Source organism: Emydura macquarii, unplaced genomic scaffold (assembly GCF_026122565.2).
Source record: "Emydura macquarii macquarii isolate MOO-44397 ecotype Brisbane River unplaced genomic scaffold, CSIRO-AGI_Emac_v2 contig_3470, whole genome shotgun sequence".
Lineage (NCBI taxonomy): Eukaryota > Metazoa > Chordata > Testudines > Chelidae > Emydura > Emydura macquarii.
Window position 1 is genome coordinate 5,611,473 of NW_027133607.1, and position 12,848 is coordinate 5,624,320.

At 50.2% G+C, this 12,848-nt stretch overlaps 1 protein-coding gene across 1 annotated transcript in view; it reads right to left on the reverse strand.

Moving 5' to 3' along the window:
* Positions 1-12,848, reverse strand: part of PLXNA4 (plexin A4) — a 583,803-nt gene that overhangs the window by 14,395 nt on the left and 556,560 nt on the right. Inside the window, exons 27-30 of the mRNA XM_067534998.1 lie at positions 12,541-12,640; positions 9,888-10,078; positions 4,209-4,378; positions 1,568-1,780 (exon numbers count right to left, since the gene is read on the reverse strand). Of these exons, the coding sequence (XP_067391099.1) occupies positions 1,568-1,780; positions 4,209-4,378; positions 9,888-10,078; positions 12,541-12,640 (674 nt within the window). The remainder of the gene's footprint in view (positions 1-1,567; positions 1,781-4,208; positions 4,379-9,887; positions 10,079-12,540; positions 12,641-12,848) is intronic.

Below are 12,848 nucleotides of genomic sequence, written 5' to 3' on the forward strand. Positions count from 1 at the left end.
CCCTTGGGCCGATCAGCTGACTGCCAATGAGGGTGACACTTAGAACCAGTTGCAGTGGAGGGTGTGAGTTGGGTGTCAGTGCACAGTTACCAACGTCCTATTTCACACAGACCACCAAAGAGCTACCAGATCATAACATCTCTGGGTCACGAATGACCTGAATGCATGAATCCACAAATAAATATCTCGATGTCTCATTCCCAGTGCCCAGACAGATCTAGTTCCCAAGCTCTTTACATATTTGGGCACAGTATAAGAGATGGGTCATAATTAAGCAAGGTAGCTCCGAAGTGCCCGATTGGTTGCTAAGAAACTACATTTGTAAAACTGGAAGTGTCTAAACCACTGCTAAAAATAATTGTCTGGACAAATCAGTGAGCGACAGGAGCTTCATTAGAAAGGATTTCATTTAACTCTGACTACAGCATAGAAATCTTTAACCACTTATGGTCTCCTTTCGCTGATGTATCAAAATGACTAACCCACCCCATTAAAAGAAATGTACCTGTGTATATGATAGTAGATCTACAATAGCAACAAATTCATATAAACCTATGTCGTGTATGATCAATTTTAGACAATATCCATCTATCCAGCCAGCTGAATAATTGTTTAAAACTTTGTACACTTTTATATGAACTCTCTGATATCAACCTTATATTCATGTTTACTGTGCAGCAACCATTTTCCATCTGTGCATTTCCAAAGCCTGTCAGTAATGCCTAGTAAACATGGGTATAATGGAAAACAAACTACGCATTAAATTCTACAACGCTTCCTCCAGCAAACTCCCACTGAAGTCCATGGGAGCTTTGCCAGAGTGAGTCCCGCAAGAACTGGCCCTCAGTTATTAAGAAGAAAAGATCTTGCGTTAACCAGGCACCTTTCCTCCTGAAAGATCACAAAGCGCTCACTGAATTCTGCGGATAGGAACTGTTTGCCCAGCCACGCAATGGACCTGCCTCTGGGTGGGACAGTGCATTGCCCACTGCTTAGCAGTGAGTATGTATGCGGACGACATTGTGCTTAGCGTGCAAGGGCAAAAACCTGCTCTGTCAAAAAATGCCTGGCGATCTTTAATGCCAAAGTAGCCAGTCCCTTTGTTCTTTAGGGTTTCAGCCAAAGGACCCAACACAGAGTCACCTGCATGGAAATCAGATGGTGAACGGTGCAGCTTGCGCAGGATTTACCCTTTGGCTTTAGAGCGCAGAGGGATGACAAACCCAACGCTTAGAGCTCTGAGCCATCCTTCTGGGAGTGGGTGGCTTGGCTCGGTCGCACTCTCCCTCTCTCTCAGTCTCCACACACTCCACTCTGCAAGAGCAGTTAGATCTGAAAACAACTTCCGCATATTCCTATAACTGAAGTGGCCATCTTTGTTGGGACGCACATCAAGCTAACTGGCCAAGATGGAGCTGTCCACTGGGTCTTAAACCAAATTAATTGGCCAAGCACCACAGCCTTCTAATGCAGCTCAGTTACCAGTGATGGGATGCCAGCGGGCAACCTCTGCCCACCTTGTACAGCTACGGCTCACGCCAACCCCCCTCCTCAGTCAAGAGCTCACCTTTCCACCCAGTTCTTGTAGCTGGGGATGTCCTTGGCATACAGAAGCTTGTTGGAAGGTGAGTCTTTGCCCAGCCGGTGCTCTGAGGTTGAACAGGAGTCCATGAAGGTCTGAGCCACCACGGAGAGGCAGGCATCTGTGATGCTGTTCTTGTGGATGTCAAATACAAACTGGGGGTTTTTGATCATGTTAACCCAGAACCGTAGTGGCAAACTGCAGGGGAAGGCAGAGGTGGAAGAAGATGGTTCAGAGTCAGTGTGTTGTTTCCCAGGCGATCTCGCTACGCCCTTATAACAACAGGATTGGAGCATGTGACTGGGAGGCAGGATTTCTGGGTTCTATCCCCAGCTCTGCAACTGATACACAATGACTCAAATTCATCCCTGACGGGACTCTACTGAAGTCTCTGAGGGCCTCCAGAGTTGGCTTTGGTCCAGCGCATCCTTCGATCATTCACTGAGAGCCAGATTCTGCCACCCTTACTCACCTTGAGTAGCATCTTACTCTGCAAATCAATGGAACTAATCAGGCTGGCAGAACTGGCCCTTTACTCTCTCTATGGTTTCTATTAATGTCTGTGAAATGAGGATAATACTTACCTGCCTCGCAAGGATGTTGGGATGAGATCTGAAGCTAATCACTCCACTATATGTGGCTAGAAGAGGTCATATACATGCAGAGCCTTAGTATTATTAATGCTTGTAAGTGGGAAGCAGAGTCTGACTTTCTGATCTCATAGTAACTCCCTGGGGTAGACATGAACATATAATACTATAACCTGGGGAATTGGGCTTCAGCTTCACAACTGTAACTCCGTGCCCAGTTGATACCGTAATGGTATGGAAGCACCCGTGCCACCCTGCACAGCTGGACCACCAGCCAGCCCCCAGTCCCAGCAGGCTGGGCATTGAACAGTCTATGTTTATAACCAGGAGCTGTGAGATGAATCCAGGAGATCAGAGCCCACCTATTGGATCGCCATCTCCCACGGTTTTAGCAAGCCCAGTTTCAAATGTCTCCAGAGCTGGGTTTTTAACACTTCCTGTAGGGAGATTATTCCACACACTGTCAGATGTTTACAACAGTGGATTGTTCCTACTGGTCAACGTACATTTTCCTTTTCTTAATTTTAACCCATTGCTTCTGCTTAACCTGTTTCCCTAATACCATCCTAAACAATTCACCTCCATCGCTGGCGTCTACACCTTGCGGATACCAGTGGCAGTTGGCACATCGTTCTTGACTGCATCACCACTGATCTTCCTCATGCACTTCTCTTGAGCAAAGAAACTTGTGGGCTGAGCTTCAGAAAAAAACTTCCCAATACAAAATCACTATAGGCTCCAGTGAAACAATCTCCCCAAGGGAAGTGGCAGAAGCCCAGGTGCTGGAGATATTTGAAACTAGAACTGACGCGTTGCTGGGGGCGTAGGGTCCCGTACTGGCACCTGCAATTGCAGCAGACAGGGAGAGGAAGAGCTGGACAAGTTGGCCTGAAAAGATCTTTTGCATCTTTAACGCCTCTGATGCTAAGCTCTAGCCAGCCACAGGTAGCAGGGAGCACTGGCTGGGAATGATGAGGCCTGTGAAGTGACTCAGAGTTAATTTAATCTGATTGAGAAGAGATCATTTCTTCATCCACCCTTCCCGCGTTAAATAAACCTCCTGCTCATTTAGTCTGAGTGGCTGCAATCAGCCTTAGATTAGCACCACAGATAATGTTAATAATATGCTAATGTTTCATTAGTTGAAAGCCTCTTTGATGCATGGGGTTTCTTTTTTTATTTCACTGAGCTGTGACGATCTGCCAGTCAGCATGGCTGGTAAAAGGAGAAAAGACATCAACTGGGAGTCCTGTGGTTCTCCTCCGCTGCTCCTTTTATAGTCCCTTGTATTTGCACAGGAGAAGGAGGGGGAATGATTCCCCAGGGGACTCTTTCCAACTGGGAGCCTCAGAGGATAAAAGCAGCAGGGATCCTTCTCTCTGGTGATCTCAGCTCCCTGTCTTTATTCCAATACATGTAACAAGAGAGGGGAGGGAAGTGTTGTCTAGCGGTTGAAGCAGAATCAGGCTGCCAGAGTGCTCTGCCACTCACTCCCTCACTAGATACACATGTGCCCCCCGTCAACACAGCATTTGAGCAGCTCACGACCCTTAACGGCTCTATCCTCACAGCGCCTCTGGGAATTACTGTTATCCCCCTTTTACAGAGGGAGAAACTGAGACACAGAGACTAAGGGTCGGTCTACACGGCAATCACAGGTGTGAGCGCACCTTGAGCAGAGATACCTGAGCTACCTTCAATGGAGCTAGCGCAGGTGCCAGAACAATGAAGCCGTGGCCACACGGCTAGCTGCCCGACTAATTGCCGGGGTGGCTGTACAGCCCCGGCTGAAAGTAGATCAAATCTAGCTCCGTATGGCTACTCGAGCGGCAGGCACACCGCCCGATTGCAGTAGGGACACACCCGAAGGGAGTCTGTGGCAGAGCTGGGAGATGAACCCAGGTGTTCTGCGGCCCAGGCCAGCGCCTTACCCACAAGACCCTCCTCCCTGAACATCAGAACCCTCTGTGAATCCCCAAAGCATTTCCCCTCCACCCGGGACGCAGAGCAGGGCCGCGCGGGGGGATCACACTGACCAGTTGCTCTTCCAGGTGTGTCGCACGTGAGGGTCATGGATGTTGTGCTTGTCTGCCTGCTCATCCAGGAAATCAAACATGTACTTGATGGCCAGGGGCAGGGCGCTGCCACGATGCGCCGTGCTGAAGATCGTCTCAAAGAGGTCGTCTACGAACTTCTGCAGAGTGCCCTGTTGGGTCGGGAGGAGGAGGAGGAACAATGTGAGACACCGATCGGGGGCTCCGATATCCTCCCTCTGTCTCCTTAGCGGCTGTCCCTCCTGGAGAGGGCCGAGGTGCAATGGTGGGGACTATTGAAGGGTTTGCTCCCCTGTGTTGTCAACACGGGCCCTCCTATCGGCCCCCAGGTCACAGAATGTGAGAGATTTGTGAGGAAAATCCCATCCCGCCGAAGTGACTGGGAGATTTCAAGTTTGGAGGCGGATCTTCGGCAGTGTAAATGGGCGAGGCTCCAGCGAAGCCAACCTGCTCCAGTGTGTTGTGGGGAGGGGATGGGAGAGGTGGGGATTTTGCGTGTGAGACAGACTGACCTGTGCCCTGAGCAGCAAGAGACTGATCCTGCTTCCCATGGGATTTTGCCATCCACTGCAATGGGATTAGGCCCTGCAAGAGCATCCATCATGCAGTGCGAAAGTGGAACCTGGTGTGATGCGCTGACCTCAGTGTATGCCAGTGTACAGCTCAAGCTCCCATAGGGCAGAGATCCCAGATCATCATGCTCAGAAACCACCATGATCTGGCCACTGCTTTATCCGGCGAGAACAGGACACCTAATGGGACGATCTGAACGTGAGGGGTTTGGAGTCGAGTAGGTACATGTACTTAATACACCTGGCATCTGCAATGACCCCAGAACCCTCCCCAGGAGCGATGGGCACCGTAGACCCACACTCCAGGCTTCCAATGAATGGCGATCTCAGCTCACACGTGGACCAGCGAAGAGCAATGCAGGTCAGGATTGGGGGCGGTGCCCAGGTCTGGAATAGGAGGGGAGACAGATCACAATGGAAGTGCATTAACAGGTGCAGTGGGTTCCAGAGGTAATGTGGGTCAGGACTGGTAGTGGTGTTGGGAACCTGGAGGTGGAACAGAGGTGCAGTGACCAAGGTGGGGCGGAGGTTTGGTCGTGGAAATCAGAGGGCAGTGCAGGTCAAGAGAACGGTGCAATCAAGGGCCTGGCACCAGACTGGGACAGCAAGGTGAGCTGCAGGCCAGGAGTGAGATGCAACCAGCAAAGACGGTTGTAAATGGCCTCGGAAGCATGGGGAGCTCTGGCCTGTGTTCCCAGCACTCCTCTTTCATCAGAGCTAGGACATCGACCCCTACAACACTTTACTAATTGTAACTGCGTAACAAGATCAACTCCTGAAGTGAAAAATTCGCTGCAACGAAAAGGTTCCTCCTTTCCCTGCAGATGCACGACAAGATTCCCCTTGCTGGAAGTGCCAGGTTTCGCCAGGGTGGGTAGTGTTTACACAGCACTAACGAACGCACAAAAGCTTAATTAACAGGCTGATGTCCCTCGCTGATTCAACATTTGATTTATTCTTCAAGAAACAAACAGAGAGAGAGAGAGAGAGATCGCTGGCTTGTGAGAGCTCCTGAAAGGTGAACAAAACCCTGCAGCACATCCGAGCGCGGAGAGGACCCCGAGGGGAAATCTGACACAGAGGAGCTGCCCTCAGGATCAGTTTCCAGGGGGGATTGATTCTCTACACGCTGGCCCAGCCAAATGCAAAGAATCCCTCCAAGCCTTTTAGGTAAAGATTCCAGTTCTCAGAGGTCAGGGACGTTTAAGGGGAAAAACCATTCGCAGTTTAACTATGTATTCCCCAGGACTGCGTTAGCAGCAATTGCACACTCTGCTGTCTCAGAGGGACATGATGGGGAGAGGACATTTCTCTTAAACTAAGTGCTGGGGGGGAAAATCGCTTGTCCTGTTTTCTTTGTTGCTGTATCAAACTCACAGCTGGCTCCCTGCTGGGCTCACAAGGGAGGGCAGATGGGATGGGCAGAGTCTGGAGTTCTCTTTGTGGTTCACCTGCATCTGAGCTGGATGACAAGTATATTCGGTGCCGGCCAGATCCCCGGCAGCTGTAAATCAGCCTTGGTCCACTGACTGCTGGTTTACGTCAGCTGGGATCTCACCCCATGGGCGTGCGCATTTATTTTTACGTTGCCTGACCCATCAGGGCACCTACATGCTATGGGGAAGGGCACATTCAAAGACAGACAGAGCAACTGCATACTCTGTGCCCAATGAAACAAGAATATGATTCAGTTGCCAGGGGGCTCAGTCTGTACCACTTGTTGATGGAGTCCCCTGCCCAGTGGACAGACTCAGACTGAGTGTGTGTGTACACAACTATGGCTGGGCCTATGAATTCGCCACCATGGCATCGCCACAGGTAGGAGCAACAGGTGGACACGACAGTGTAGGAAGCTCTCAGGCTGTCTTAGCACTGTATTGTCTAACTGAGCTCAGAATAGGGTAGGATAGCATGATGGGTATAAACACTTGAGCCCTGTTTACACTGCACATTGCTAATGCTGATGGGGCTGCCCTGGGGGGGAGTGATGTGTCAGAGTTTCACCAGACAAGGCCTAAATCTGCATTTGCATGGCCCCACTGCAGGATGTGGCAGATGTGCAGGTGAGCTTCTTCCTCTGTCTGCATGTGAGCTGTGCTGAGACTGACCCTCTTCATATCCCTTATCCCCAGGCTGGTGTGAAACTCATGGTGCCAGAGAAGAGCACACCCGGCACCCTCTCTAATCAGGTGTCCAAGTCCATACAGAACAGGTGCAGTCGCACGAAGCCCCTCAGGCCGTGAGGAAGTGCCCCAGTGGGCACTTTAGTTATTCAGATCCATGTAATGCTAACAATGAACGGTGCCTGCTGGACGTCCTTTAGGTACCTGCAATCAACCAGCAGTGCTGCAAACTGCCCAGCCCTGACTGGGGAAGGAGAGAAATTCAGCCTCCGTGGATGGAGTCTGAACCCCATCTTTGGCCTCTCTAATGACACTGCTGAGAAGGGGGGAAATACAGAATGGGGGATAACTGGCTCGGCAGCAGCACTGCTGAGAAGGATCTGGGAGTTGAGATGGATCAACAACCTCAATGTGAGTCAACAATCCGATGCTGTTGCAAAAAAAGCAAATGCAAGTTTGGGTTGCATTAAGAAAGCATAGCATGGAAGTCACGGGAGATGACAGTACCGCTCTATTCAGCCTGGGGTAGGCCTCAGCAGGGGTACTGTGTCCAGTTTTGGTCACTGCTGTATAGAAAGGATGTAGAGAAACTGGAAAGGATCCAGAGGTGAGCGACAAAGATAATCAAAGGGATGGAATGCCAGCCATATGAGCAAAGGTGGAAGGAGCTGTGTATGTTTGGTTAAAGTTGTTCTCTCTTGCCCCAGAGGGCAGGACAAGGGGCAATGGGTTCAAATTACCGCACAGCAGCTTTAGATTAAATCTCAGGAAAAACTTCCTAACGGTAAGAACAGCAGGACAATGGAACAGACTGCCTAGGGAAGTCGTGGAAGCTTCTTCACTGGATGTTTTCAAAAGGAGGCTGGACAGCCATCTGTCTTGGATGGTTTAGACCCGGAAAATCCTGCACCTTGGCTGGGGATTAGACTAGATGTCCTTGGCGGTCCCTTCTAGCCCTATGGTTCTGTGCTAGAGATCTCTGTACTAGTAATGAGACGTAAACACAGTCAACTCCTTTCGCCCAGCCCCTGGACAGCCACCAGATGTTAATGAACTTTAGGCCACTATTGACCCGGACCAGACCCCACCAGCAATGAGGTGGGAAAAGGCTCTGTGGCCCTCTGCTGATTGCCTGAGCTGGCCTGTCGCTCCCATGTTCTGTTTCTCATTCCGCTCTCACCACTGTAGGATTCGAGGGCCTTCGGATCATGCATCAAGTGACGTGACAAACATCTGGCACGTGGTTTGTTCTCTCCTCCTCTCCACAGGGGGAGAAGCGCGCATAGTGGAGTGGTTGGTTTTGGAAGGGTTTAATACGTGTACCTGGCTGCTGTGTTTGGGACAGAGGAGGCAGGTCAAAGAAGCAGACCTTGCACTGGAGCGGATGGTGGGGAGGTCTGGGATGGTCCTTAGTTCTTGGGGGAGTTCGTTGCACAGTCTGGGACCAACCCAAGAGAGCCCCGTCTCCTGCACAGATGAACCTGACCCTGGTGGTGGAGAGTTCCACTGGAGCTGTCGACTGTGGTTTTCATCCCAGAGCTTCAGGCTCTTTTAAGCTATGGGGTGCCTTGAAGATGAGAGCCTGAACTTGACTGGAGCAGCCTGTAGTGGCTGTTTCTTTCCCCTGGCAGCTCCTGCTTGCTGCGCTGAGAGCAGCCTTCGAGGTATTAGCAAAATCAGTTGCGCGTCAATAACGAAGTGCCAGCATGGAATGACACTGAGGTGGGGCCCTGCAGAAGGCATCAGAGTTAAACCAACGTTTGTGGCATTTGTGGGACAAAAGCTATAGATCGGTCCGGCAATCATCTGCCATGCAGGACTCTGCAGGACAATAGATTGAGGGCTCACGTGCTCACCGCAGCCCGTCAGTCTAGGCACATGCCTGAGCTGAAGGGCTGCTTCCCGTCAAGCCAGCATGCTCAGACGCTGCTCCGCTGAGCACTTTGCTCACTCCTTTGTCCGTCCATCAGGCAAAATGGTTCCCCAGTTCTCTGCGCGTGCGTAACATAACCTAAGCTGCAGAGAGGTGTGTGTGTTTTGTCTCAGCTCATCCCTCTGAGCTGCCCCTCCAGGATGCATGATGAAGCAGCTCATTCACCGGTACGCCTTACAGTGCAAGCACCGCTGCAGAGACATCCCGGTGTCCATGGGGGCCAGACGAATGGCTGGGGATGAGGAAGTGAGTAACGTTTCCTATGGGTTTGTGGCATAACTCACAGTCCCATTTTGCCAGGCTGGCTTTATCCTCTAACACGTCCAGGACGTGCTCACCTGGGTCCCCTTGACCTTTTCAATCACATGTGGTTGCCTCTACAAACAATTCAGGGTATAACCTCAAACCAGTCTCTTCCTGCCCACACAGTTCTGCACATCAGGTGATCCCTATGCAGCAAGCCACTGTTGGTAATGCTGCCTTCCCTATCTCGACCAGGCTCACCACCTCATTGCTGCCCTGGACCGTCCTCTCTCCCTCCATATCCCAGTCTCGCACTAAGCCCTTCGCTCATATCCCCAAAAGCTGCCCTTTCCTCACTAACCCGTTGTCCACGCCTTCATCTCCTCCCATCTTGACTATTGTTACCTGCTTCTTCCTGGCCTCCCCTCTTCTCACCTTTCCTCCAATCCAGCCTGCCCAAGCCATTGCTCCTAGAGCCAACCTCTTCTCCCATCACTCTGGCCATGTTCGTTCCCCACCTTCTGGAATCCTCCACTGATTGTCTCCTGAATTCAAGCCGCTCACCTTCCAGGCTGTAAGTCTGTCTTCTCCTAACCCTTCTCATTTCCTCCTGCTCTCTCCCCGTGTACCTCCCAATCGTCTCTCTTTACCCTCCCTTGGCTTCACTCCTTCGCTCACACTTCCCTTTACACTGGGAACAGCCGCTCCTCTCTTGCGCATGGGGAATCCCCTCTCCTCCTTCAATCCCTCTGCACCCCACTTCTTCAAAGTCCCACTGCTGGCATTATACCTTGGTGGCTAGCAGCCTGGTCAGGTAGATCTCCGACACCATCTTGCTGCCCCGGTCACCCTCTTTTTGGTCTCCATGCTCATGGTTCTTGACCAGGTGCCACATCTTGACTCCGCTCTCCAAGTCAGGTGTGATCATGGGTGTGCGGGAGCGCAGGCTGTCCGGGCTGCCCGTGTAACGGATCATGTTTTCTGGAACACAAAGCCACAGCTTTCTCAAGAATCATTCTTCCACCTTCAAAAAGAGGTGGCCACATAGGGGTCAACATGTTTTCCCAGAGAAATACTCTGCAATCATTTCTGCTTTAAAAATACAAACCCACTGCCAAATTTCCCACAATGGCTGCCTTCGCTGCGCCTGCAACATTTGCAGACATCGAGACGTTCATGTGCAAACCAGGCAACTGAAAAGTTCCAGAGGGGTAGCCGTGTTAGTCTGTATACAGCAAAAACAACGAGAGTCCTGGAGCACCTTAAAGACTGACAAATTTCTGCGGGCATAAGCTTTCGTGGGCTGCAACCCACTTCATCAGATGCATGAAGTGGAAATCACAGATAGGAGGTATATATATATATATACATCCAAGGGTAAGAAACATAAAAATGGGGAGGGCAAGTGCTAACCAAGTCAGTTCAGTTAGAGTAGATGAGGCCTATTCACAACCGTTGATTAGAAGGTGAGAATGTGTGAACAGTGGCAATTACTTCTTGTAATGAGAGAACCATTCCAAGTCCCTATTCAGATCCAGTCTGATTGTGTGAAGTTTGCAGATGAGTTCCAACTCTGCAGTTTCTTGCTGAAGTCTGTTTTTGAAGTTTTTTTTGGTGGAAGTATGGCAACTTTCAAGTCAGCTACAGAGTGTCCTGGGAGATTGAAGTGCTCTCCTACTGGCTTATGGATGTCACCATTTTTTATGTCTGATTTGTGTCCATTTATTCTTTTGCGTAGTGACAGTCTGGTTTGGCCAATGTACATGGCAGAGGGGCATTGCTGGCACATGATGGCATACATTACATTAGTAAACGTGCAGGTGAATGAGCTCCTGATGGCGTGGCTGATGTGGTTAGGACCTTTGATGGTGTCGCGCAACGGGGTTTGTTGCAGGGATAGGTTCCTGGGTTAGTGTTCTTGTTGTGTGGTGTACGGTTGCTGGTGAGTATTTGCTTACAGACAGCCCCCCAACCTGAAGCAAAGATAGGCCTGTTTCCCACGGCTTGAGCGAGTGAGGGATCATCTTCTAGGATAGGTTGAAGTGGGTTTCAGCCCACGGAAGCTTATGCCAACAGAAATGTGTTAGTCTTTAAGATGCTACAGAACTCTCGTTGTTTTTGCTGTATGCAGACTAACACGGCTAGCCCTCTGGAACTTTTCAGAATGGACAGTGACCAAGAAATCAAGGTATGACTCCTTTCCCCACAGCCATTTGCTCTCTCCTTCCCCCAATCCACCCCACTCACCACCCACCACTGTCATTCCCACCTCCAAAAGGCTGCTCAGCTGATTCCGCATTGAAAGCCACCTTTATCCTCCAGCAAGACTATTTCCCTTTCCATAGGCCCTGGGTGACAGCATGGGCAAACCCCCTGGCCCTCCGGGTTGACTATATTTCAACTGTAATTAACACAGAGATGGTGCCCCTTCCAGTAGCAGGGTCTGAAGCAACCTCATTAATGCATTACCGGCCTCGCTGTATTAATTACTGGATGCAGTATCCACGTTCACTCTAGTTGTTGCTCCCTTTACTGCAATTAATGATCACTTCTGACCCATCACATTTTTTTCCACTTCTCCCCAGCCCCTCTCCTAAAAATCCAGTCGCACAGAACTCAGGAAATATAATAATAACTAAACCACCCCAAAATGCCTTCTTTTAAAAGGTCACGGTGGCCTTCCATAATTGCAACAACACGGCAAAGAAAATGAATATTGATAAGGCTTGGTGCATTGCTCATGTCCTTGGAGTAAAGGGAAGAAGGCTGGAGTAACTGTACCTTCCCCCTAGCTACAGAGGATGAGAAGGATCAGAGTTGTTTTCACACATTTAAAAAAAATGGATGAGACAGTTGGATCCAGGGCAGTGGATGGTTTGTATCACTCTCCTGTTGCAGCCTGGAAACTCATTTCCCTTTAACCCTCACCTGCTGCTGCGCTTCTTGGGCCAGAAGTCCAACTGATGGACAGCTATGCACATAGACACATAAGCTGGTGGTTGAGGAGGAGAGAGGTGACTCAGGAAAGCTAAGCGCTATTCCTGGCTTTGCAGCAGAATTTCTGTGTGGCCCGCTTTACCTCTCATGGCATTTCGTCTCAGGCTTCCCATGTGTGAAATGGTAATAATGGAACTTGGGCCCCTCAGTAAAGCGCTTTGAGATCTAACATGCTAGATAAGTGCTAACTTTTACTGTAATCTCACCTGTGCCAATGTCACCTGTATAAAAGAGTGAGTTCCCCTAGACACCACTAATCAGAATAACTTAGCTGTTGTACTGGCCGGTGCTTCCCATCTTCACTTGCTGTACAAATGCTAGTTGGCTGTGGCATACTGTTCCCTTTGCTGGAGCCCAACATGTGCCCAAGAACTGCCCACCAGTGTGGCTACCAATATCTCCCCTCCACAATCCCCTCTAACATACATCAGCAGACAGGCCCTTACCATACTTGCTAGCTGAGGTCCTGGATACAGTGGAATTGTTGACAGCATTGTAGGCTGTGACCTGCTTGGAGACTAATGCTACCACGGATCCATCTGGCACCTGCGGAGGAAAAAGAACTTACCAATAAGCCTCCTAGAGTTGGCCAAAAAGCACACACGATAACATAAAGGAAACCCAGCCAGTAAAACCGAGCGATCAACCCCTATCGCTGCTGGAAGGATCTCATCATTACCTATTTATGGCCCATCCCTGCAAACCCTTCCTCATGTGAGTTGCACCAAAGCCTGCTCAAATCTGGAATCAGTCT